This window comes from Vigna unguiculata, chromosome 9 (assembly GCF_004118075.2).
Source record: "Vigna unguiculata cultivar IT97K-499-35 chromosome 9, ASM411807v1, whole genome shotgun sequence".
Taxonomy (NCBI): Eukaryota; Viridiplantae; Streptophyta; class Magnoliopsida; order Fabales; family Fabaceae; genus Vigna; species Vigna unguiculata.
Window position 1 is genome coordinate 38,307,584 of NC_040287.1, and position 24,433 is coordinate 38,332,016.

A 24,433-nucleotide genomic window follows, 5' to 3' on the forward strand; every position below is an offset into this window, starting at 1 on the left:
GTTTAAGAAAATAAAATTCAAGAAAAGAAAACTAAGTAAAGAAAGTGTAAAAATAAGTGATTCAAGAAGAAAATGAAAATGAAGAGTTTAAAAAAATTAGGAAAAGTGAGAAAATAAATTTAAAGAAAAAGATTTTAAAAACTTTAAGAGAAGAACTCAATATGATAAGTAAAATTTTGCAAAAACCATTTCAAGAACATAATTAAAGATTTGAAAAGGATCAAGAAGTTGATAAAAGTTTTAAAAAGAATTGAAAAAGTTTAAGAAAATAAAATTGAAGACAAGAAAACTAAGTAAAGAAAGTGTAAAAATAAGTAATTCAAGACGTTAATGAAAATTAAAAGTTTAAGAAAATTAGCAAAAGGGAGAAAATAGATTTCAAGAAAAAAGATTTTAAAAATTTTAAGAGAAGAACTCAATATGATGAGTAAAATTTTGCAAAAACCATTTCAAGAACATAATTAAAGATTTGAAAAAGATCAAGAAGTTGATAAAAGTTTTAAAAAGAATTGAAAAAGTTTAAGAAAATAAAATTCAAGAAAAGAAAACTAAGTAAAGAAAGTGTAAAAATAAGTAATTCAAGAAGTTAATGAAAATTAATAGTTTAAGAAAATTAGTAAAAGGGACAAAATAGATTTCCAGAAAAATAGATTAAAAACTTTAAGAGAAGAACTTAATATGATGAGTAAAATTTTGCAAAAACCATTTCAAGAACATAATTAAAGATTTGAAAAGGATCAAGAAGTTGATAAAAGCTTTAAAAAGAATTGAAAAAGTTTAAGAAAATAAAATGCAAGAAAAGAAAACTAAGTAAATAAGTGTAAAAATAAGCGATTCAAGAAGATAATGAAAATGAAGAGTTTAAAAAAATTAGGAAAAGTGAGAAAATAAATTTAAAGAAAAAATTTTAAAAACTTTAAGAGAAGAACTCAATATGATGAGTAAAATTTTGCAAAAACCATTTCAACAACATAATTAAAGATTTGAAAAGGATCAAGAAGTTGATAAAAGCTTTAAAAAGAATTGAAAAAGTTTAAGAAAATAAAATTCAAGAAAAGAAAACTAAGTAAAGAAAGTGTAAAAATAAGCGATTCAAGAAGAAAATGAAAATGACGAGTTTAAAAAAATTAGGAAAAGTGAGAAAATAAATTTAAAGAAAAAGATTTTAAAAACTTTAAGAGAAGAACTCAATATGATAAGTAAAATTTTGCAAAAACCATTTCAAGAACATAATTAAAGATTTGAAAAGGATCAAGAAGTTGATAAAAGTTTTAAAAAGAATTGAAAAAGTTTAAGAAAATAAAATTGAAGACAAGAAAACTAAGTAAAGAAAGTGTAAAAATAAGTAATTCAAGACGTTAATGAAAATTAAAAGTTTAAGAAAATTAGCAAAAGGGAGAAAATAGATTTCAAGAAAAAAGATTTTAAAAACTTTAAGAGAAGAACTCAATATGATGAGTAAAATTTTGCAACAAACATTTCAAGAACATAATTAAAGATTTGAAAAGGATCAAAATTAAAGATTCGAAAAGGATCAAGATGTTGATAAAAACTTTAAAAAGAATTGAAAAAGTTTAAGAAAATAAAATTCAGGAAAAGAAAACTAAGTTAAGAAAGTGTAAAAATAAGCAATTCAAGAAGATAATGAAAATGAAGAGTTTAAAAAAATTAGGAAAAGTGAGAAAATAGATTTCAAGAAAAAGATTTTAAAAACTTTAAGAGAAGAACTCAATTTGATGAGTAAGGTTTTGCAAAAACCATTTCAAAAACATAATTAAAGATTTGAAAAGGATCAAGAAGTTGATAAAACCTTTAAAAAGAATTGAAAAAGTTTAAGAAAATAAAATTGAAGACAAGAAAACTAAGTAAAGAAAGTATAAAAATAAGTAATTCAAGAAGTTAATGAAAATTAAGAGTTTAAGAAAATTAGCAAAACTGACAAAATAGATTTCAAGAAAAAGATTTTAAAAACTTTAAGAGAAGAACTCAATATGATGAGTAAGGTTTTGCAAAAACCATTTCAAAAACATAATTAAAGATTTGAAAAGGATCAAGAAGTTGATAAAACCTTTAAAAAGAATTGAAAAAGTTTAAGAAAATAAAATTGAAGACAAGAAAACTAACTAAAGAAAGTGTAAAAATAAGTAATTCAAGACGTTAATGAAAATTAAAAGTTTAAGAAAATTAGCAAAAGTTAGAAAATAGATTTCAAGAAAAAGATTTTAAAAACTTTAAATATCATGAGTAAAATTTTGCAACAAACATTTCAAGAACATAATTAAAGATTTGACAAGGATCAAAAATTAAAGATTCGAAAAGGATCAAGATGTTGATAAAAACTTTAAAAAGAATTGAAAAAGTTTAAGAAAATAAAATTCAGGAAAAGAAAACTAAGTTAAGAAAGTGTAAAAATAAGCAATTCAAGAAGATAATGAAAATGAAGAGTTTAAAAAAATTAGGAAAAGTGAGAAAATAGATTTCAAGAAAAAGATTTTAAAAACTTTAAGAGAAGAACTCAATTTGATGAGTAAGGTTTTGCAAAAACCATTTCAAAAACATAATTAAAGATTTGAAAAGGATCAAGAAGTTGATAAAACCTTTAAAAAGAATTGAAAAAGTTTAAGAAAATAAAATTGAAGACAAGAAAACTAAGTAAAGAAAGTATAAAAATAAGTAATTCAAGAAGTTAATGAAAATTAAGAGTTTAAGAAAATTAGCAAAACTGACAAAATAGATTTCAAGAAAAAGATTTTAAAAACTTTAAGAGAAGAACTCAATATGATGAGTAAGGTTTTGCAAAAACCATTTCAAAAACATAATTAAAGATTTGAAAAGGATCAAGAAGTTGATAAAACCTTTAAAAAGAATTGAAAAAGTTTAAGAAAATAAAATTGAAGACAAGAAAACTAACTAAAGAAAGTGTAAAAATAAGTAATTCAAGACGTTAATGAAAATTAAAAGTTTAAGAAAATTAGCAAAAGTTAGAAAATAGATTTCAAGAAAAAAGATTTTAAAAACTTTAAATATCATGAGTAAAATTTTGCAACAAACATTTCAAGAACATAATTAAAGATTTGACAAGGATCAAAAATTAAAGATTCGAAAAGGATCAAGATGTTGATAAAAACTTTAAAAAGCATTGAAAAAGTTTAAGAAAATAAAATTCAAGAAAAGAAAACTAAGTAAAGAAAGTATAAAAATAAGTAATTCAAGAAGTTAATGAAAATTAAGAGTTTAAGAAAATTAGCAAAACTGACAAAACAGATTTCAAGAAAAAGATTTTAAAAACTTTAAGAGAAGAACTCAATATGATGAGTAAGGTTTTGCAAAAACCATTTCAAAAACATAATTAAAGATTTGAAAAGGATCAAGAAGTTGATAAAACCTTTAAAAAGAATTGAAAAAGTTTAAGAAAATAAAATTGAAGACAAGAAAACTAACTAAAGAAAGTGTAAAAATAAGTAATTCAAGACGTTGATGAAAATTAAAAGTTTAAGAAAATTAGCAAAAGTTAGAAAATAGATTTCAAGAAAAAAGATTTTAAAAACTTTAAATATCATGAGTAAAATTTTGCAACAAACATTTCAAGAACATAATTAAAGATTTGACAAGGATCAAAAATTAAAGATTCGAAAAGGATCAAGATGTTGATAAAAACTTTAAAAAGAATTGAAAAAGTTTAAGAAAATAAAATTCAGGAAAAGAAAACTAAGTTAAGAAAGTGTAAAAATAAGCGATTCAAGAAGATAATGAAAATGAAGAGTTTAAAAAAATTAGGAAAAGTGAGAAAATAGATTTCAAGAAAAAGATTTTAAAAACTTTAAGAGAAGAACTCAATATGATGAGTAAGGTTTTGCAAAAACCATTTCAAAAACATAATTAAAGATTTGAAAAGGATCAAAAAGTTGATAAAACATTTAAAAAGAATTGAAAAAGTTTAAGAAAATAAAATTGAAGACAAGAAAACTAACAAAAGAAAGTGTAAAAATAAGTAATTCAAGACGTTAATGAAAATTAAAAGTTTAAGAAAATTAGCAAAAGTTAGAAAATAGATTTCAAGAAAAAGATTTTAAAAACTTTAAGAGAAGGACTCAATATGATGAGTAAAATTTTGCAACAAACATTTCAAGAACATAATTAAAGATTTGAAAAGGATCAAATATTAAAGATTCGAAAAGGATCAAGATGTTGATAAAAACTTTAAAAAGAATTGAAAAAGTTTAAGAAAATAAAATTCAGGAAAAGAAAACTAAGTTAAGAAAGTGTAAAAATAAGCAATTCAAGAAGATAATGAAAATGAAGAGTTTAAAAAAATTAGGAAAAGTGAGAAAATAGATTTCAAGAAAAAGATTTTAAAAACTTTAAGAGAAGAACTCAATATGATGAGTAAAATTTTGCAAAAACCATTTCAAGAACATAATTAAAGATTTGAAAAGGATCAAGAAGTTGATAAAACTTTAAAAAGAATTGAAAAGGTTTAAGAAAATAAAATTCAAGACAAGAAAACTAACTAAAGAAAGTGTAAAAATAAGTAATTCAAGACGTTAATGAAAATTAAAAGTTTAAGAAAATTAGCAAAAGTTAGAAAATAGATTTCAAGAAAAAAGATTTTAAAAACTTTAAATATCATGAGTAAAATTTTGCAACAAACATTTCAAGAACATAATTAAAGATTTGACAAGGATCAAAAATTAAAGATTCGAAAAGGATCAAGATGTTGATAAAAACTTTAAAAAGCATTGAAAAAGTTTAAGAAAATAAAATTCAGGAAAAGAAAATTAGGTTAAGAAAGTGTAAAAATAAGCGATTCAAGAAGATAATGAAAGTGAAGAGTTTAAAAAAATTAGGAAAAGTGAGAAAATAGATTTCAAGAAAAAGATTTTAAAAACTTTAAGAGAAGAACTCAATATGATGAGTAAAATTTTGCCAAAACCATTTCAAGAACATAATTAAAGATTTGAAAAGGATCAAGAAGTTGATAAAACTTTAAAAAGAATTGAAAAGGTTTAAGAAAATAAAATTCAAGAAAAGAAAACTAAGTAAAGAAAGTGTAAAAATAAGTAATTCAAGAAATTAATGAAAATTAAAAGTTTAAGAAAATTAGCAAAAGATAGAAAATAGATTTCAAGAAAAAAGGTTTTAAAAACTTTAAGAGAAGGACTCAATATGATGAGTAAAATTTTGCAACAAACATTTCAAGAACATAATTAAAGATTTGAAAAGGATCAAAAATTAAAGATTCGAAAAGGATCAAGATGTTGATAAAAACTTTAAAAAGAATTGAAAAAGTTTAAGAAAATAAAATTCAGGAAAAGAAAACTAAGTTAAGAAAGTGTAAAAATAAGCAATTCAAGAAGATAATGAAAATGAAGAGTTTAAAAAAATTAGGAAAAGTGAGAAAATAGATTTCAAGAAAAAGATTTTAAAAACTTTAAGAGAAGAACTCAATATGATGAGTAAAATTTTGCAAAAACCATTTCAAGAACATAATTAAAGATTTGAAAAGGATCAAGAAGTTGATAAAACTTTAAAAAGAATTGAAAAGGTTTAAGAAAATAAAATTCAAGACAAGAAAACTAACTAAAGAAAGTGTAAAAATAAGTAATTCAAGACGTTAATGAAAATTAAAAGTTTAAGAAAATTAGCAAAAGTTAGAAAATAGATTTCAAGAAAAAAGATTTTAAAAACTTTAAATATCATGAGTAAAATTTTGCAACAAACATTTCAAGAACATAATTAAAGATTTGACAAGGATCAAAAATTAAAGATTCGAAAAGGATCAAGATGTTGATAAAAACTTTAAAAAGAATTGAAAAAGTTTAAGAAAATAAAATTCAGGAAAAGAAAATTAGGTTAAGAAAGTGTAAAAATAAGCGATTCAAGAAGATAATGAAAATGAAGAGTTTAAAAAAATTAGGAAAAGTGAGAAAATAGATTTCAAGAAAAAGATTTTAAAAACTTTAAGAGAAGAACTCAATATGATGAGTAAAATTTTGCCAAAACCATTTCAAGAACATAATTAAAGATTTGAAAAGGATCAAGAAGTTGATAAAACTTTAAAAAGAATTGAAAAGGTTTAAGAAAATAAAATTCAAGAAAAGAAAACTAAGTAAAGAAAGTGTAAAAATAAGTAATTCAAGAAATTAATGAAAATTAAAAGTTTAAGAAAATTAGCAAAAGATAGAAAATAGATTTCAAGAAAAAAGGTTTTAAAAACTTTAAGAGAAGGACTCAATATGATGAGTAAAATTTTGCAACAAACATTTCAAGAACATAATTAAAGATTTGAAAAGGATCAAAAATTAAAGATTCGAAAAGGATCAAGATGTTGATAAAAACTTTAAAAAGAATTGAAAAAGTTTAAGAAAATAAAATTCAGGAAAAGAAAACTAAGTTAAGAAAGTGTAAAAATAAGCAATTCAAGAAGATAATGAAAATGAAGAGTTTAAAAAAATTAGGAAAAGTGAGAAAATAGATTTCAAGAAAAAGATTTTAAAAACTTTAAGAGAATAACTCAATATGATGAGTAAAATTTTGCAAAAACCATTTCAAGAACATAATTAAAGATTTGAAAAGGATCAAGAAGTTGATAAAAGATTTAAAAAGAATTGAAAAAGTTTAAGAAAATAAAATTCAAGACAAGAAAACTAACTATAGAAAGTGTAAAAATAAGTAATTCAAGACGTTAATGAAAATTAAAAGTTTAAGAAAATTAGCAAAAGTTAGAAAATAGATTTCAAGAAAAAAGATTTTAAAAACTTTAAGAGAAGAACTCAATATGATGAGTAAAATTTTGCAACAAACATTTCAAGAACATAATTAAAGATTTGAAAAGGATCAAAAATTAAAGATTCGAAAAGGATCAAGATGTTGATAAAAACTTTAAAAAGAATTGAAAAAGTTTAAGAAAATAAAATTCAGGAAAAGAAAACTAAGTTAAGAAAGTGTAAAAATAAGCGATTCAAGAAGATAATGAAAATGAAGAGTTTAAAAAAATTAGGAAAAGTGAGAAAATAGATTTCAAGAAAAAGATTTTAAAAACTTTAAGAGAAGAACTCAATATGATGAGTAAGGTTTTGCAAAAACCATTTCAAAAACATAATTAAAGATTTGAAAAGAATCAAGAAGTTGATAAAACCTTTAAAAAGAATTGAAAAAGTTTAAGAAAATAAAATTGAAGACAAGAAAACTAACTAAAGAAAGTGTAAAAATAAGTAATTCAAGACGTTAATGAAAATTAAAAGTTTAAGAAAATTAGCAAAAGTTAGAAAATAGATTTCAAGAAAAAAGATTTTAAAAACTTTAAATATCATGAGTAAAATTTTGCAACAAACATTTCAAGAACATAATTAAAGATTTGAAAAGGATCAAAAATTAAAGATTCGAAAAGGATCAAGATGTTGATAAAAACTTTAAAAAGAATTTAAAAAGTTTAAGAAAATAAAATTCAGGAAAAGAAAACTAAGTTAAGAAAGTGTAAAAATAAACGATTCAAGAAGATAATGAAAATGAAGAGTTTAAAAAAATTAGGAAAAGTGAGAAAATAGATTTCAAGAAAAAGATTTTAAAAACTTTAAGAGAAGAACTCAATATGATGAGTAAAATTTTGCCAAAACCATTTCAAGAACATAATTAAACATTTAAAAAGGATCAAGAAGTTGATAAAACTTTAAAAAGAATTGAAAATGTTTAAGAAAATAAAATTCAAAAAAGAAAACTAAGTAAAGAAAGTGTAAAAATAAGTAATTCAAGAAATTAATGAAAATTAAAAGTTTAAGAAAATTAGCAAAAGTTAGAAAATAGATTTCAAGAAAAAAGGTTTTAAAAACTTTAAGAGAAGAACTCAATATGATGAGTAAAATTTTGCAACAAACATTTCAAGAACATAATTAAAGATTTGAGAAAAATCAAAAATTAAAGATTCGAAAAACATCAAGATGTTGATAAAAACTTTAAAAAGAATTGAAAAAGTTTAAGAAAATGAAATTCAGGAAAAGAAAACTAAGTAAAGAAAGTGTAAAAATAAGCGATTCAAGAAGATAATGAAAATGAAGAGTTTAAAAAAATTAGGAAAAGTGAGAAAATAGATTTCAAGAAAAAGATTTTAAAAACTTTAAGAGAAGAGCTCAATATGATGAGTAAAATTTTGCAAAAACCATTTCAAGAACATAATTAAAGATTTGAAAATGATCAAGAAGTTGATAAAAGCTTTAAAAAGCATTGAAAAAGTTTAAGAAAATAAAATTCAAGAAAAGAAAACTAAGTAAAGAAAGTGTAAAAATAAGTAATTCAAGAAGTTAATAAAAATGAAGAGTTTAAAAAAATTAGGAAAAGTGAGAAAATAGATTTCAAGAAAAAGATTTTGAAAACTTTAAGAGAAGAACTCAATATGATGAGGAAAATTTTGCAGCAAACATTTCAAGAACATAATTAAAGATTTGAAAAGGATCAAAAATTAAAGATTTGAAAAGGATAGAGATGTTGATAAAAACTTTAAAAAGAATTGAAAAAGTTTAAGAAAATAAAATTCAGGAAAAGAAAACTTAGTAAAGAAAGTGTAAAAATAAGTAATTCAAGAAGATAATTAAAATGAAGAGTTGAAAAAAATTAGGAAAAGTGAGAAAATAGATTTAAAGAAAAAGATTTTAAAAACTTTAATAGAAGAACTCAATATGATGAGTAAAATTTTGCAAAAACCATTTCAAGAACATAATTAAAGATTTGAAAAGGATCAAGAAGTTGATAAAAGCTTTAAAAAGAATTGGAAAAGTTTAAAAAAATAAAATTCAAGAAAAGAAAACTAAGTAAAGAAAGTGTAAAAATAAGCGATTCAAGAAGTTAATGAAAATGAAGAGTTTACAAAAATTAGGAAAAGTGAGAAAATAGATTTAAGGAAAAAGATTTTAAAAACTTTAAGAGAAGAACTCACTCAATATGATAAGTAAAATTTTTGCAAAAACCATTTCAAGAACATAATTAAAGATTTGAAAAGGATCAAGAAGTTGATCAAAACTTTAAAAAGGAATGGAAAAGTTTAAGAAAATAAAATTCAAGAAAACAAAACTAAGTAAAGAAAGTGTAAAAATAAGTACTTCAAGAAGTTAATGAAAATGAAGAGTTTAAAAAAATTAGGAAAAGTGAGAAAATAGATTTCAAGAAAAAGATTTTAAAAACTTTAAGAGAAGAACTCAGTATGATGAGTAAACTATTGCAAAAACCATTTCAACAACATAATTAAAGATTTGAAAAAGATCAAGAAGTTGATAAAAACTTTAAAAAGAATTGAAAAAGTTTAAGAAAATAAAATTCAAGAAAACAAAACTAAGTAAAGAAAGTGTAAAAATAAGTAATTCAGGAAGTTAATGAAAATGAAGAGTTTAAAAAATTTAGGAAAAGTGAGAAAATAAATTTCAAGAAAAAGATTTTAAAAAATTTAAGAGAAGAACTATATATGATGAGTAAAATTTTGATAAAAACATTTCAAGAACATTATTAAAGATTTGAAAAGGATCAAGAATTAAATATTTGAAAAGGATCAAGAAGTTGATAAAAACTTTAAAAAGAATTGAAAAAGTTTAAGAAAAAAAATTTAAGAAAAGAAAACTAAGTAAAGAAAGTGTAAAAATAAGTAATTCAAGAAGTTAATGAAAAATTAAAAGTTTAAGAAATTTAGCAAAAGTTAGAAAATAGATTTCAAGAAAAAGGTTTTAAAAACTTTAAGAGAAGAACTCAATATGATGAGTAAAATTTTGCAACAAACATTTCAAGAACATAATTAAAGATTTGAGAAAAATCAAAAATTAAAGATTCGAAAAACATCAAGATGTTGATAAAAACTTTAAAAAGAATTGAAAAAGTTTAAGAAAATAAAATTCAGGAAAAGAAAACTAAATAAAGAAAGTGTAAAAATAAGCGATTCAAGAAGATAATGAAAATGAAGAGTTTAAAAAAATTAGGAAAAGTGAGAAAATAGATTTCAAGAAAATGATTTTAAAAACTTTAAGAGAAGAGCTCAATATGATGAGTAAAATTTTGCAAAAATCATTTCAAGAACATAATTAAATATTTGAAAAGGATCAAGAAGTTGATAAAAGCTTTAAAAAGCATTGAAAAAGTTTAAGAAAAGAAAATTCAAGAAAAGAAAACTAAGTAAAGAAAGTGTAAAAATAAGTAATTCAAGAAGTTAATAAAAATGAAGAGTTTAAAAAAATTAGGAAAAGTGAAAAAATAGATTTCAAGAAAAAGATTTTAAAAACTTTAAGAGAAAAACTCAATATGATGAGGAAAATTTTGCAGCAAACATTTCAAGAACATAATTAAAGATTTGAAAAGGATCAAAAATTAAAGATTTGAAAAGGATCAAGATGTTGATAAAAACTTGAAAAAGAATTGAAAAAGTTTAAGAAAATAAAATTCAGGAAAAGAAAACTTAGTAAAGAAAGTGTAAAAATAAGTAATTCAAGAAGATAATTAAAATGAAGAGTTAAAAAAAATTAGGAAAAGTGAGAAAATAGATTTAAAGAAAAAGATTTTAAAAACTTTAATAGAAGAACTCAATATGATGAGTAAAATTTTGCAAAAACCATTTCAAGAACATAATTAAAGATTTGAAAAGGATCAATAAGTTGATAAAAACTTTAAAAAGTATTGGAAAAGTTTAAGAAAATAAAATTCAAAAAAAGAAAACTAAGTAAAGAAAGTGTAAAAATAAGCGATTCAAGAAGTTAATGAAAATGAAGAGTTTACAAAAATTAGGAAAAATGAGAAAATAGATTTAAGGAAAAAGATTTAAAAAACTTTAAGAGAAGAACTCAATATGATGAGTAAAATTTTGCAAAAACCATTTCAAGAACATAATTAAAGATTTGAAAAGATCAAGAAGTTGATCAAAACTTTAAAAAGGAATGGAAAAGTTTAAGAAAATAAAATTCAAGAAAATAAAACTAAGTAAAGAAAGTGTAAAAATAAGTACTTCAAGAAGTTAATGAAAATGAAGAGTTTAAAAAAATTAGGAAAAGTGAGAAAATAGATTTCAGGAAAAAGATTTTAAAAACTTTAAGAGAAGAACTCAATATGATGAGTAAACTATCAAAAACCATTTCAACAACATAATTAAAGATTTGAAAAAGATCAAGAAGTTGATAAAAACTTTAAAAAAAATTGAAAAAGTTTAAGAAAATAAAATTCAAGAAAACAAAACTAAGTAAAGAAAGTGTAAAAATAAGTAATTCAGGAAGTTAATGAAAATGAAGAGTTTAAAAAATTTAGAAAAAGTGAGAAAATAAATTTCAAGAAAAAGATTTTAAAAAATTTAAGAGAAGAACTCAATATGATGAGTAAAATTTTGATAAAAACATTTCAAGAACATTATTAAAGATTTGAAAAGGATCAAGAATTAAATATTTGAAAAGGATCAAGAAGTTGATAAAAACTTTAAAAAGAATTGAAAAAGTTTAAGAAAAAAAAATTTAAGAAAAGAAAAGTAAGTAAAGAAAGTGTAAAAATAAGTAATTCAAGAAGTTAATGAAAATGAAGAGTTTAAAAAAATTAGGAAAAGTGATAAAATAGATTTCAAGAAAAGGATTTTAAAAACTTTAAGAGAAGAATTCAATATGATGAGTAAAATTTTGCAAAAACCATTTCAAGAACATAATTAAAGATTTGAAAATGATCAAGAATTAAATATTTGAAAAAGATCAAGAAGTTGATAAAAATTTTAAAAAGATCAAGAAGTTGATAAAAACTTTAAAAAGAATTGAAAAAGTTTAAGAAAATAAAATTAGAGAAAAGAAAACTAAGTAAAGAAAGTGTAAACATAAGTAATTCAGGATGTTAATGAAAATGAAGAGTTTAAAAAATTTAGGAAAAGTGAGAAAATAAATTTCAAGAAAAAGATTTCAAAAAATTTAAGAGAAGAACTCAATGTGATGAGTAAAATTTTGATAAAAACATTTCAAGAACATAATTAAAGATTTGAAAAGGATCAAGAATTAAATATTTGAAAAGGATCAAGAACTCAGTATGATGAGTAAAATTTTGCAAAAACCATTTCAAGAACATAATTAAAGATTTGAAAAAGATCAAGAAGTTGATAAAAACTTTAAAAAGAATTAAAAAATTTAAGAAAATAAAATTCAAGAAAAGAAAACTAAGTAAAGAATGTGTAAAAATAAGTAATTCAAGAAGTTGATAAAAACTTAAAAAAAATTGAAAAAGTTTAAGAAAATGAAATTGAAGAAAAGAAAGTGTAAAACTAAGTAATTTAAGAAGTTAATGAAAATGAAGAGGTTAAAAAATTAGGAAAAGTGAGAAAATAGATTTCAAGAAAAAGATTTTAAAAACTTTAAGAGAAAAACTTTAGGAGAATAACTCAATATGATGAGTAAAATTTTGCAAAAACCATTTCAATAACATAATTAGAGATTTGAAAAGGATCAAGAAGTTGATAAAATTTTTAAAAAAGAATTCAAAAAGTTCAAGAAAATAAAATTGAAGAAAATAAAACTAAGTAAAGAAAGTGTAAAAATAAGTAATTCACGAAGTTAATAAAAATGAATAGTTTAAAAAAATTAGGAAAAGTGAGTTTATAGATTTGAAGAAAAAGATTTTAAAAACTTTAAGAGAATAACTCAATATGATGAGTTAAATTTTGCAAAAACAATTTCAAGAACATAATTAAAGTTTTGAAAAGGATCAAGAAATTGATAACAAACTTTAAAAAGAATTGAAAAAGTTTAAGAAAAGAAAACTAAGTAAAGAAAGTGAAAAATAACTAACTCAAAAAGTGATTGAAAATGAAGAGTTTAAAAAAATTAGGAAAAAAGAGAAAAATAGATTTGAAGAAAAAGATTTTAAAAACTTTAAGCGTAGAACTCAATATGATGACTAAAATTTTGCAAAAACCATTTCAAGAACATAATTAGAGATTTGAAAAGGATGAAGAAGTTGATAAAAATTTTAATAAAGAATTCAAAAAGTTCAAGAAAATAAAATTGAAGAAAAGAAAACTAAGTAAAGAAAGTTTAAAAATAAGTAATTCAAGAAGTTAATAAAAATGAAAAGTTTAGAAAAATTAGGAAAAGTGAGAAAATAGATTTCAAGAAAAAGATTTTAAAAACTTTAAGAGAAGAACTCAATATGATGAGTAAAATTTTGCAAAAACCATTTCAAGAACATAATTAAAGATTTGAAAAGTATAAGGAAGTTGATAAAAACTCAAAAAAAAATTCAAAAAGTTTAAGAAAATTAAATTGAAGAAAAGAAAATTAAGTAAAGAAAGTGTAAAAATAAGTAATTTAAGAAGTTAATGAAAATGAAGAGGTTAAAAAATTTAGGAAAAGTGAGAATATAGATTTGAAGAAAAAGATTTTAAAAATTTTAAGAGAAAAACCCAATATGATGAGTAAAATTTTGCAAAAATCATTTCAAGAATTTAATTAAAGATTTGAAAAGGCTCAAGAAGTTGATAAAAACTTTAAAAAGAATTGAAAAAGTTTAAGAAAAGAAAATTCAAGAAAAGAAAACTAAGTAAAGAAAGTGTAAAAATAATTAATTCAAGAAGTTAATGAAAACAAAGAGTTTAAAAAAATTAGAAAAAGTGGGAAAATACATTTCAAGAAAAAGATTTTAAAAACTTTAAGAGAAGAACTCAATATGATGACTAAAATTTTGCAAAAACCATTTCAAGAACATAATTAAATATTTGAAAAGTATCAAGTAGTTGATAAAAACTTTAAAAAAAATTTCAAAAAGTTTAAGAAAATGAAATTGAAGAAAAGAAAATTAAGTAAAGAAAGTTTAAAAATAAGTAATTTAAGAAGTTAATGAAAATGAAGAGGTCAAAAAATTAGGAAAAGTGAGAAAATAGATTTGAAGAAAAAGATTTTAAAAACTTTAAGAGAAAAACCCAATATGATGAGTAAAATTTTTCAAAAATCATTTCAAGAATTTATATAAAGATTTGAAAAGGCTCAAGAAGTTGATAAAAATTTTAAAAGGAATTTAAAAAGTTTAAGAAAATAAAATTCTAGAAAAGAAAACTAATTAAAGAAAGTGTAAAAATAAGTAATTGGAAGTTAATGAAAATCAATAGTTTAAAAAATTAGGAAAAATGAGAAAATAGATTTCAAGAAAGAGATTTTGAAAACTTTAAGAGAAGAACTCAATATGATGAGTAAAATTTTGCAAAAACCATTTAAAGAACATAATTATAGATTTGAAAAGGATCAAGAAGTTGATAAAAACTTTAAAAAGAATTGAAAAAGTTTAAGAAAATAAAATTGAAGAAAAGAAAACTAAGTAAACAAAGTGTAAAAATAAGTAATTCAAGAAGTTAACGAAAATAAAGAGTTTAAAAAAATTAGGAAAAGTGAGAAAATAGATTTCAAGAAAAAAATTTTAAAAACATTAAGAGAAGAACTCAATATGATGAGTAAAATTTTGATAAAAACATTTCAAGAACATAATTAAAGATTTGAAAAGTATCAAGAAGTTGATAAAAACTTAAAAAAAAATTCAAAAAGTTTAAGAAAATGAAATTGAAGAAAAGAAAATTAAGTAAAGAAAGTGTAAAAATAAGTAATTTAAGAAGTTAATGAAAATGGAGAGGTTAAAAAATTAGGAAAAGTGAGAATATAGATTTGAATAAAAATATTTTAAAAACTTTAAGAGAAAAACCCAATATGATGAGTAAAATTTTGCAAAAATCATTTCAAGAATTTAATTAAAGATTTGAAAAGGCTCAAGAAGTTGATAAAAACTTTAAAAAGAATTGAAAAAGTTTAAGAAAAGAAAATTCAAGAAAAGAAAACTAAGTAAAGAAAGTGTAAAAATAATTAATTCAAGAAGTTAATGAAAACAAAGAGTTTAAAAAAATTAGAAAAAGTGGGAAAATACATTTCAAGAAAAAGATTTTAAAAACTTTAAGAGAAGAACTCAATATGATGACTAAAATTTTGCAAAAACCATTTCAAGAACATAATTAAATATTTGAAAAGTATCAAGTAGTTGATAAAAACTTTAAAAAAATTTCAAAAAGTTTAAGAAAATGAAATTGAAGAAAAGAAAATTAAGTAAAGAAAGTTTAAAAATAAGTAATTTAAGAAGTTAATGAAAATGAAGAGGTCAAAAAATTAGGAAAAGTGAGAAAATAGATTTGAAGAAAAAGATTTTAAAAACTTTAAGAGAAAAACCCAATATGATGAGTAAAATTTTTCAAAAATCATTTCAAGAATTTATATAAAGATTTGAAAAGGCTCAAGAACTTGATAAAAATTTTAAAAGGAATTTAAAAAGTTTAAGAAAATAAAATTCTAGAAAAGAAAACTAATTAAAGAAAGTGTAAAAATAAGTAATTGGAAGTTAATGAAAATCAATAGTTTAAAAAAATTAGGAAAAATGAGAAAATAGATTTCAAGAAAGAGATTTTGAAAACTTTAAGAGAAGAACTCAATATGATGAGTAAAATTTTGCAAAAACCATTTAAAGAACATAATTATAGATTTGAAAAGGATCAAGAAGTTGATAAAAACTTTAAAAAGAATTGAAAAAGTTTAAGAAAATAAAATTGAAGAAAAGAAAACTAAGTAAACAAAGTGTAAAAATAAGTAATTCAAGAAGTTAACGAAAATAAAGAGTTTAAAAAAATTAGGAAAAGTGAGAAAATAGATTTCAAGAAAAAAATTTTAAAAACATTAAGAGAAGAACTCAATATGATGAGTAAAATTTTGATAAAAACATTTCAAGAACATAATTAAAGATTTGAAAAGTATCAAGAAGTTGATAAAAACTTAAAAAAAAATTCAAAAAGTTTAAGAAAATGAAATTGAAGAAAAGAAAATTAAGTAAAGAAAGTGTAAAAATAAGTAATTTAAGAAGTTAATGAAAATGGAGAGGTTAAAAAATTAGGAAAAGTGAGAATATAGATTTGAATAAAAATATTTTAAAAACTTTAAGAGAAAAACTCAATATGATGAGTAAAATTTTGCAAAAATCATTTCAAGAATTTAATTAAATATTTGAAAAGGCTCAAGAAGTTGATAAAATTTTTAAAAGGAATTTAAAAAGTTTAAGAAAATAAAATTCAAGAAAAGAAAACTAATTAAAGAAAGTGTAAAAATAAGTATTTCAAGAAGTTAATGAAAATTAATAGTTTAAAAAAATTAGGAAAAGTGAGAAAATAGATTTCAAGAAAAAGATTTAAAAAACTTTAAGAGAAGAACTCAAGATGATGAGTAAAATTTTGCTAAAACCATTTCAAGAACATAATTAAAGATTTGAAAAGTATGAAGAAGTTGATAAAAACTAAAAAAAAAAAATTCAAAAAGTTTAACAAAATGAAATTGAAGAAAATAAAATTGAAGAAAATAAAACTAAGTAAAGAAAGTGTAAAAATAAGTAATTCAAGAAGTTAATGAAAATTAAGAGTTTAAAAAAATGTGGAAAAGTGAGAAAATAGATTTCAATAAATTTTTTTAAAAACTTTAAGAGAAGAACTCAATATGATGAGATAAATTTTGCAAAAACCATTTCAAGAACATAATTAAAGATTTGAAAAGTATCAAGAAGTTGATAAAAACTTTAAAAAAAATTCAAAAAGTTTAAGAAAATGAAATTGAAGAAAAGAAAATTAAGTAAAGAAAGTGTAAAAATAAGTAATTTAAGAAGTTAATGAAAATGAAGAGGTTAAAAAATTAGGAAAAGTGAGAAAATAGATTTCAAGAAAAAGATTTTAAAAAATTTAAGAGAAAAACCCAATATGATGAGTAAAATTTTGCAAAAATCATTTTCAAGAATTTAATTAAAGATTTGAAAAGGCTCAAGAAGTTGCTAAAAACTTTAAAAAGAATTGAATAAGTTTAAGAAAATAAAATTCAAGAAAAGAAAACTAAGTAAAGAAAGTGTAAAAATAAGTAATTCAAGAAGTTAATGAAAATTAAGAGTTTAAAAAAATTAGAAAAAGTCAGAAAATAGATTTCAAGAAAAAGATTTTAAAAACTTTAAGAGAAGAACTCAATATGATGAGTAAAATTTTGCAAAAACCATTTCAAGAACATAATTAAAGATTTGAAAAGAATCAAGAAGTTGATAAAAACTTTAAAGAGAATTGAAAAAGTTTAAGAAAATAAAATTGAAGAAAAGAAAGCTAAGTAAAGAAAGTGTAAAAATAAGTAATTCAAGAAGTTAATGAAATTGAAAAGTTTAAAAAAATTAGGAAAAATGATAACATAGATTTCAAGAAAAAGATTTTCAAAATTTTAAGAGAAGAACTCAATATGATGAGTAAAATTTTGCAAAAACTATTTCAAGAATATAATTAAAGATTTGAAAAGGATCAAGAAGTTGATAAAATTTTAAAAAAGAATTCAAAAAGTTGAAGAAAATAAAATTTAAGAAAACCTATTCATGTCGTTTTGCCCGTCCGTATTGTCGGGTTTTTCCTAGTCGTCGGGTTTGTCCTGGTCGTCGGGCTCGTCCGGGTCGTCGGGCCCGTTCGGGTCGTTGGGCCTTTTGGGATCACCGGGCCCGTTCAAGTCGTTGTTCTTGTCGAGGTCGTCATGCAGGTTCGAGTTGTTCGACCTATTATGGTTGTCGTGTTTGTCCGGTTTGTTTGGTCTGTCCCACAGATAGTAATATATTTTAAAAAATAATATATTTTTCATGTGAAAGATGAAAGCCCATGGGTTGGCCCAAGCCCACAGGGCTTTTGTAAAGTTTTTAGCCCTGTGGACTTCTTTGATAGGGGTTTTTTTTTCAATGTGGGCTTTTTTGGCCCTAGTCCACATGGCCCAGGACCCAATCCTGTGGGCTGGGCCAAATTGCCACCTCTATACATTATTAGACTTTTAAATTTTGATATGGCGTTCGTCAAAACTTCTGAATGTTAAGTGTTAGAAAGAAAATGCCTTAGAGAACTACAGTGACATGGAACATTGGGAACCATTTAAAATTACATAAATAAAAAAATCATTGACAGTATGAGATGAAAGACTAATACAAAATCTAAAGTGGAAAACTTGCCTTAAATTGCATTCATACCAACATGATGTTTTTAGATAGGAAAATAAAGGAGGATGCTCCCGGATTTGGCCTTTCATTCCTTTTGGTATAGATATGGATTGATTTGGGAATGAGAATTATTTTGACAAGTATTACATGTGATGAAAATTATACTACATGGGTACTTGTAATTTCTTAATATATTAAATCTTATAGAAAACAACGAGTTCAGCGAGATTTACTAATTTGAGTTAAGTTTTTATAATGTTATTTTTACATGAGATATATTTGAAAATAGTGTTTGAATGTCACATAAAAGAGGTATAATTTCAATTATATATATATATATATATATATATATATATATATATATATATATATATATATATATATAACAAATTATTTTAGATTGATTAGTATTTGTATTATAACCTTTGATGTTCATTGTGTTTTGGAAAATGAATGCATAGTGAATTATAAAAATGAAAATTTTGAAAAGTCATAAGAAGGTGGTTTAGGAGGAATCATGTATCAATGATTAAGTGAATGTTAAGATCAAGTGACCAATTGATATTAAAACACAAATGAATGATTGATAATATAATGTAGATGAAAATATTATGCGGTGAACATAGATGTAGATGAAAATATTATGTGATGAAAAATCGATGGATGTTTTATTAATTATGTGAGTTTAAGAGAAATCCAATTTCATGAGATTTTTTAAAAACTTCTTTAATAATATTCTAGATTAATAATTATTTTGTATACTAATGAATTTAGATAATTTACTTGTATGTTCTTTATGCGAATATTTTGACATGTCGTGACCATGTTTTAACGTGTAAATAATTGAAACTAAGTAATACAAATTAAGAATTATTCAAATATTCATGTTTGACAACTATTTATTTTTTTACTATGAATATAATATATTAAAGTAGTTTTATTAATGTCATAAATAACAAATTTATATGTTTTTGTATATATTTTAATGTATATTTATGAGATTTTATAAATAACATACAGTTTAAATACCAATTTTGCACTTTTGTGAAACAATATATGAAGGTAATGGGGTTACACTAGGGGTGAAAGTTTGTTGCGTTTTTTAAATTTGTTTAAATGGCAATAGCAATCAAAATACAAACAAACACACATACATGTAATGAAATATTTAATTTTATTTTTTTCTTTGTATTTACCTTTTCATTTTAATAAATATTCATAAATACCGAATGTAAAAGTAGTATAGAAATACTTGATATTTGAAAATTATATATTTTTAAAAATTACGTTTTCTAATATACACTTCAACTATGTTAACATTTAAAATTTTACATTCAAATATTTTTATTTATTAATTAAAGTTGAAAAAAAGTTTTGCTATTTTAATTATTTTACATGTATTAAAATGAAAATTGATATACACAAAATAAAACAGAGTGGATTTCAAATTTTAATGCTCCATACAACATCGCCTTCAAAGTGAGTGAGTGGGTCCTACAGGACTGAATAATCATTCTAGAATCAAAACGAGTTGGGACATAACATAATTGAGCTCCATTCTTACCATAGAAAAGAAAAAAATATCTCACTAATATCTCAATCCATTTTTCTCATTCTGAGTCTCCAACAGCTCCTAATTATCTAACCTTATCACTTCAATTGTTCATTACGCTGTCAAACTTAAACAAATTACAGTCTTATTATACTCTAAATCTTCCAATGTTTCCTGCCCTGTGCCTAAGTTCCCCAAGAGCTACACCACCATCAGGTTCACCCGTCTGCATATATTAATTTCTGTATTGTGTTATATCTTTATATTCGTCGTTTGATTCTAAGTAAGCTATTTCTGTGCTCAAACTTTAGAATCCTTAGGTGTTAGCATAGAAAGCCATGCAAATTCAAAGCATATTGGAGTCAATTATGTGTTTATTGGCCCTCTCACTACCAAATATCGCCCTGTCATTGTTAAGGTACATTTTCATTTGCAAATAAGTTTCCTTTAGAAATGACACACGAGGAGATTCAAATCCCATGTTTGTATAAGCTAATGTCAGTTTCTATTCACACAGGCTGCAAAAGAAGACCGAAACACCAAACCGAATAGTGTGATTTGTGCTGACTGTGATGGGAATGGTAAGATGCTTGTGACTTTAGAACCAGAAGATGTATAAAGGATTTGAAATAGTACACTTAAAAAGACAAAAAGAAAAAGAAAAGAAAAGTATCTATGATTTGAAAGTTTTGGTTTTGTTGTGTGATTAACAGGAGCAGTTCAATGCTCTCAATGCAAAGGCAATGGGGTGAACTCTGTTGATATTTTCAATGGACAGTTTAAAGCTGGTGACTCCTGTTGGCTTTGCGGGTACCTAAATAAACCATTCCATTTTGCTTGTGTTCTATCTCATACATTCTAAAATTTCACTTCTTCAATGGTTTGTCTTTGAATTTTGAATGGTGTATGAACAACATTTTGTTTTTCACCTTACAATCTTTTCTGTTTTTTGTAGAGGAAGGAAGGAGATGTTATGCGGAAATTGCAATGGTGCAGGCTTTGTTGGTGGCTTCTTGAGCACTTACGATCAGTAGGAACAAAGTCCTTGAATTGCTGTGAATACTTATATGTCTGTGCACACATATACATGTCTTCAACACTTTCACTCTGCAGATTTTATATTTGGTACTTGTAAGTTCACTTGAAGACTTCAATGGTTGTTTAAAAACAAAAAACATAACAGTGTGGCTGCGACAGCTCTCTGAGATTCCTTTCATTTAAACAAAACTCATCATATTAGCTCTGCTAGTCCTTTTGAAATTACTTAAAGTTACTCAATCCAACGTGGGACTATATATTTTAAGCACTTGGGGGAATACTCTTGTACAAGGCATGCTTCAATTTTCAAGTTTGGGTTTGTTTCTTTTATGATGGTCATCAAATATACAAGGGGAACACAATTCAAGGTGAATTGGAAGTTTTATATTAAGTACAAAAAATAAGATAAGTAGTATATAAGTAGAAGAATTTTTAAACCTATTATAAAGTCTAGTGATGCAGAAGAGGCAGTGAGAAGATGCTAGCTTAGAGTTGAATTCAACTCCTAATTTATTCCAAGTTAGTGTGTGTTTACCGTTGAAAAAGTTAGATTTGGTTGAATGAAACTGAAACTTTATCCAATGCATGGAAAAGATTGCTTTGAATATAATCACACTTTGGATCTCTTTAATACTTTAATACTCAATGAAACATAAAAAGAAATTGCCAAACAAGTCAGTGTGATTCTGAATGTTCTTCAAGTGACTTTTGAATGCTCAAACAGTAATCCAACCACACTTAATCTTCTGCTGATGAAAGTGTTCATGTTATCAATTTCAGCAAGTTTTTTAGAACATGCATCAGGGACTTTGTTTGGATAAAAAACAAGCGAAGTAGTGCACCAGTGTTATCATATTTCTTTAATATCTTCCCTATATCTGCTTACAAATTCATCACCAAACCCCCTCAGAATTTCATAAAATCAGAAAAAGGGCGAGGAAATGGTTGAGCTCATTAGCATCCTCAAGGAGTGGAGTGAGAAATCTTCGGACACAAACTTCAATTGTTTCTCCAAGTATTTTTCTACAGAACTACTGGATCTGCCTCTTGAGGATCTTCCAGAACTTCATGACAGCAACTCTACTAATGATTGATCAATTGTTCAGTTTTGCACAAGAATGTTAGTAGAGTTGAGAGGATTAGACTAAAAGTAAATAAAGGAAACAAAAAATGCTATTTTTCAGGTTCTGGAATTAGAATATTAATACTGAAGTTGGAACATCAGTAATGTTCCACAGAGAATATGATTAGGCTTCACCGTGTTGTGAGTGATAACCGTATAATACTATGAAGACCTGAAGACTGTTAAAATAATATAGTTCAACTTTTGATCTCAAGTCTTGAACATTTTCCTTACTACTACTAATACTATAGGATGTTTAGGATTGATAAAAATTCACTTGGTGCCCAAGTCATAAATTGTGGATGGACCAAATGCTGTAGTTCTGTAATTAGATGGATCATATCCAAATATTCTATGCTAATTCATCAAACAGTAACTTTGATTCAGCCTGTTTTAACTAGATTTTTTGCAACCTTATCATGTCCCGAGGAACATGTGGTATGAAGTAAAATAGTCCCACATCGCCAATACTATGTAATAGAGCTAAACCAGGACCTATAATTATTTAAAGTTTTATCCTTCTAAAGCATGATCCTTCAGGCAGTTAACGGGATGTGATGAGTGGCAAATGCTTGCATTTAATATGCAAGAGGGGTGTCTGCCCCAGCCTGGTTACGACAGTGGGCACTCTCTTTTTGACCTATCTGATCCCTATTTAATGCCATTATTAATTTCTTCTGAAGTTAGATAAATTTTTTAATTTATTATAATTCTTTTATTATTTATATTAGTTAATTATAATTATTTTATTTTTATTTATTTATTTATATATAATTTAATTATTTTAATATTTTAATTTAATTTATCTTCTACTTTCAAATTATGTAATGATTTTTTCTAGGAATGTTTTATTATCGTCACTAATGTTATGCCAGTGGATTCAAAGCATTATTTTGTTGTTTTTTCAAGTGATAGTCTTTTATTGCACATGTTCAAATAAATTGTGACGTTTTAAAAACATAATAAAAGTGGACTATGTGCACTCCCTCCAATATAAAGGTTTTCTCTTTTCCAACTATTTTTATTTTCAGTGACACTTAAACTTGAATTCTTTTACAGAGACAGCACTTGCGAAAGATATATTAAAAATAATTCGTTTAGGATGTGAAAATGAAAAGTAAAATGAGAAAAAAAGAAATGAAACTGGATAATTGAGACGTGTATTTATAAAAATTTAGGAAAATTTTAATAAATATAATAATTACAAAATAATATATTTATTAAATAAAAAATAATATTTTTATTATTATAAAATAATTTTAATCAATTACTAATTACAATTTTTTATTAATTAATTTTTATTATTACATATTTTAAAAATTTAATTTATAATTATTTTTATTTACTATTTGTAAAAATACATGTTTAGTTTATATGTATGAAAAGTAAATATAAATAATTTTATAAAAAAAGTTTATAAAAAAGTTTTTTTTTTTTATATTTTGTATGTAATTTTTTTATTGTGATGGTTATTTAAATTTAAATAAATAATTAAATTTTTAGAAAATATCAAGTAATAAAAATAATTAAATTTTAAAAGTAATCACTTCAAAAATAAAAGGTATAATTAGTCGCATAGTACCCAGTTTGGTACTGAAGTTTCTAATTGGTACCCGGTTTAAAAAAAGTCTCAATTACGTACCCAAATTAGTTTAAGTGCACCAATTGAGTCCATTTGACTTGACGCCGTTAGAAAGGTTAACGTTGACTGATAGTGGTTGGTCTCTGAATTAAATTTGGAACACGTGGTGATCAATTTTGACTGACGTGGAAATGTGGGGCAGAATATTCAATATGTCTTGTAATGAAAAAAAAAAGAACGAAAATAAAAAAAGAAAAGAAAGAAAATAAGAATTAGGGGCGAGAAGTTAAAAAGAAGTGGCAAAACGCTGGAAAAAAAGGTGAAATTGGGGAAAGGTGAGGTAGGGGAGACGAAGTGGTGCTCGATTGTTCGCGAGTTGATGGAGAAATTGAAGGTGCATTTGGAACACTGAAGCGGAGAGTTTAGAACTACTTGTCGGCCATTGATAACGAAAGGTTAGTATTGTGTTTTTGTTTGATTTTGTTATTAGGGTTCTAATGTTAGGGTTGTTTTTTGTGAAGATTTGTTATTTACGTGTTTAGGCGCTGTGTATTTCAAGCATTTTTACTTTCAATGTTGTCTATTTTTGTTGCCTTTGAGTCAGTATAACTTTATTGGTTTGTCCGCCATTACATGTGACGGTGACGGTGTTGGGCATGTGGTGTGGTCCCTGTTTCTTAATTATTGTCGGTGTGTTGGTGTGTTAGTGGTATTGAGTGTAAATTGTGTGTTATTGTTTGGTTTTTTTGTATATGTGGCAGGGATATAAAGTTAGGCATATAGTATGTTCCATGAACGACGAAAATTTTGAAGTAGTGTTTCACCATGGGGGAAGGTTTGTGAATGAGGGTTCACTGAAATACGTGGGAGATAGTAGTACTTTGTTGTGTGACCCTGACAGATGGTCTTTCTTTGAGATTATGTCAATTTTGAGGGAGATGGGTTATGTGAATGTGAAGGAATTGTGGTTTTCGGTGGGTGGGGGGTCTGTGTTGGAAGGAAGGTTGGAGTTGCTCAATGATGATAGAGGTGCGTGTCATATGGTGAACATAGCCACCCTGAATGGTCAAGTGCACCTGTATGTGGTCCACTTTGTTTGTGAACCTCAAGTTGTTCATATGATAGAGGACCA

At 23.8% G+C, this 24,433-nt stretch overlaps 1 protein-coding gene and 1 non-coding gene across 3 annotated transcripts; both read left to right on the forward strand.

Moving 5' to 3' along the window:
* The first annotated feature begins 19,547 nt into the window (after positions 1–19,547).
* Positions 19,548–20,969, forward strand: LOC114162917 (chaperone protein DnaJ-like). 2 transcript variants are annotated; one of them, XM_028046923.1, is made up of 5 exons: positions 19,548–19,774; positions 19,870–19,976; positions 20,076–20,139; positions 20,272–20,368; positions 20,514–20,969. In XM_028046923.1, the coding sequence occupies exons 1-5, from the start codon at positions 19,726–19,728 to the stop codon at positions 20,590–20,592; spliced, it is 396 nt and encodes a 131-aa protein (XP_027902724.1). In that variant the 5' UTR covers positions 19,548–19,725; the 3' UTR covers positions 20,593–20,969. The 2 variants fall into 2 exon arrangements, with proteins under 2 accessions (XP_027902724.1, XP_027902725.1); XM_028046924.1 differs by having other exon boundaries at positions 19,567–19,774; positions 19,879–19,976.
* Positions 20,970–22,268: 1,299 nt separating this feature from the next.
* Positions 22,269–22,371, forward strand: LOC114164923. Its single transcript, XR_003599658.1, has one exon. It is a non-coding gene; the product is annotated as a small nucleolar RNA Z279/snoR105/snoR108 (small nucleolar RNA).
* Positions 22,372–24,433: the final 2,062 nt, after the last annotated feature.

Excerpts from the sequence above, each read along its gene's own strand:
- LOC114162917 (XM_028046923.1), top strand. The coding sequence starts at position 19,726 with ATGTTTCCTGCCCTGTGCCTAAGTTCCCCAAGAGCTACACCACCATCA. Across the intron at positions 19,977-20,075 it reads ATCGCCCTGTCATTGTTAAG|GCTGCAAAAGAAGACCGAAA; the intron begins GTACATTTTCAT and ends CTATTCACACAG. Across the intron at positions 20,140-20,271 it reads TGCTGACTGTGATGGGAATG|GAGCAGTTCAATGCTCTCAA; the intron begins GTAAGATGCTTG and ends TGTGATTAACAG.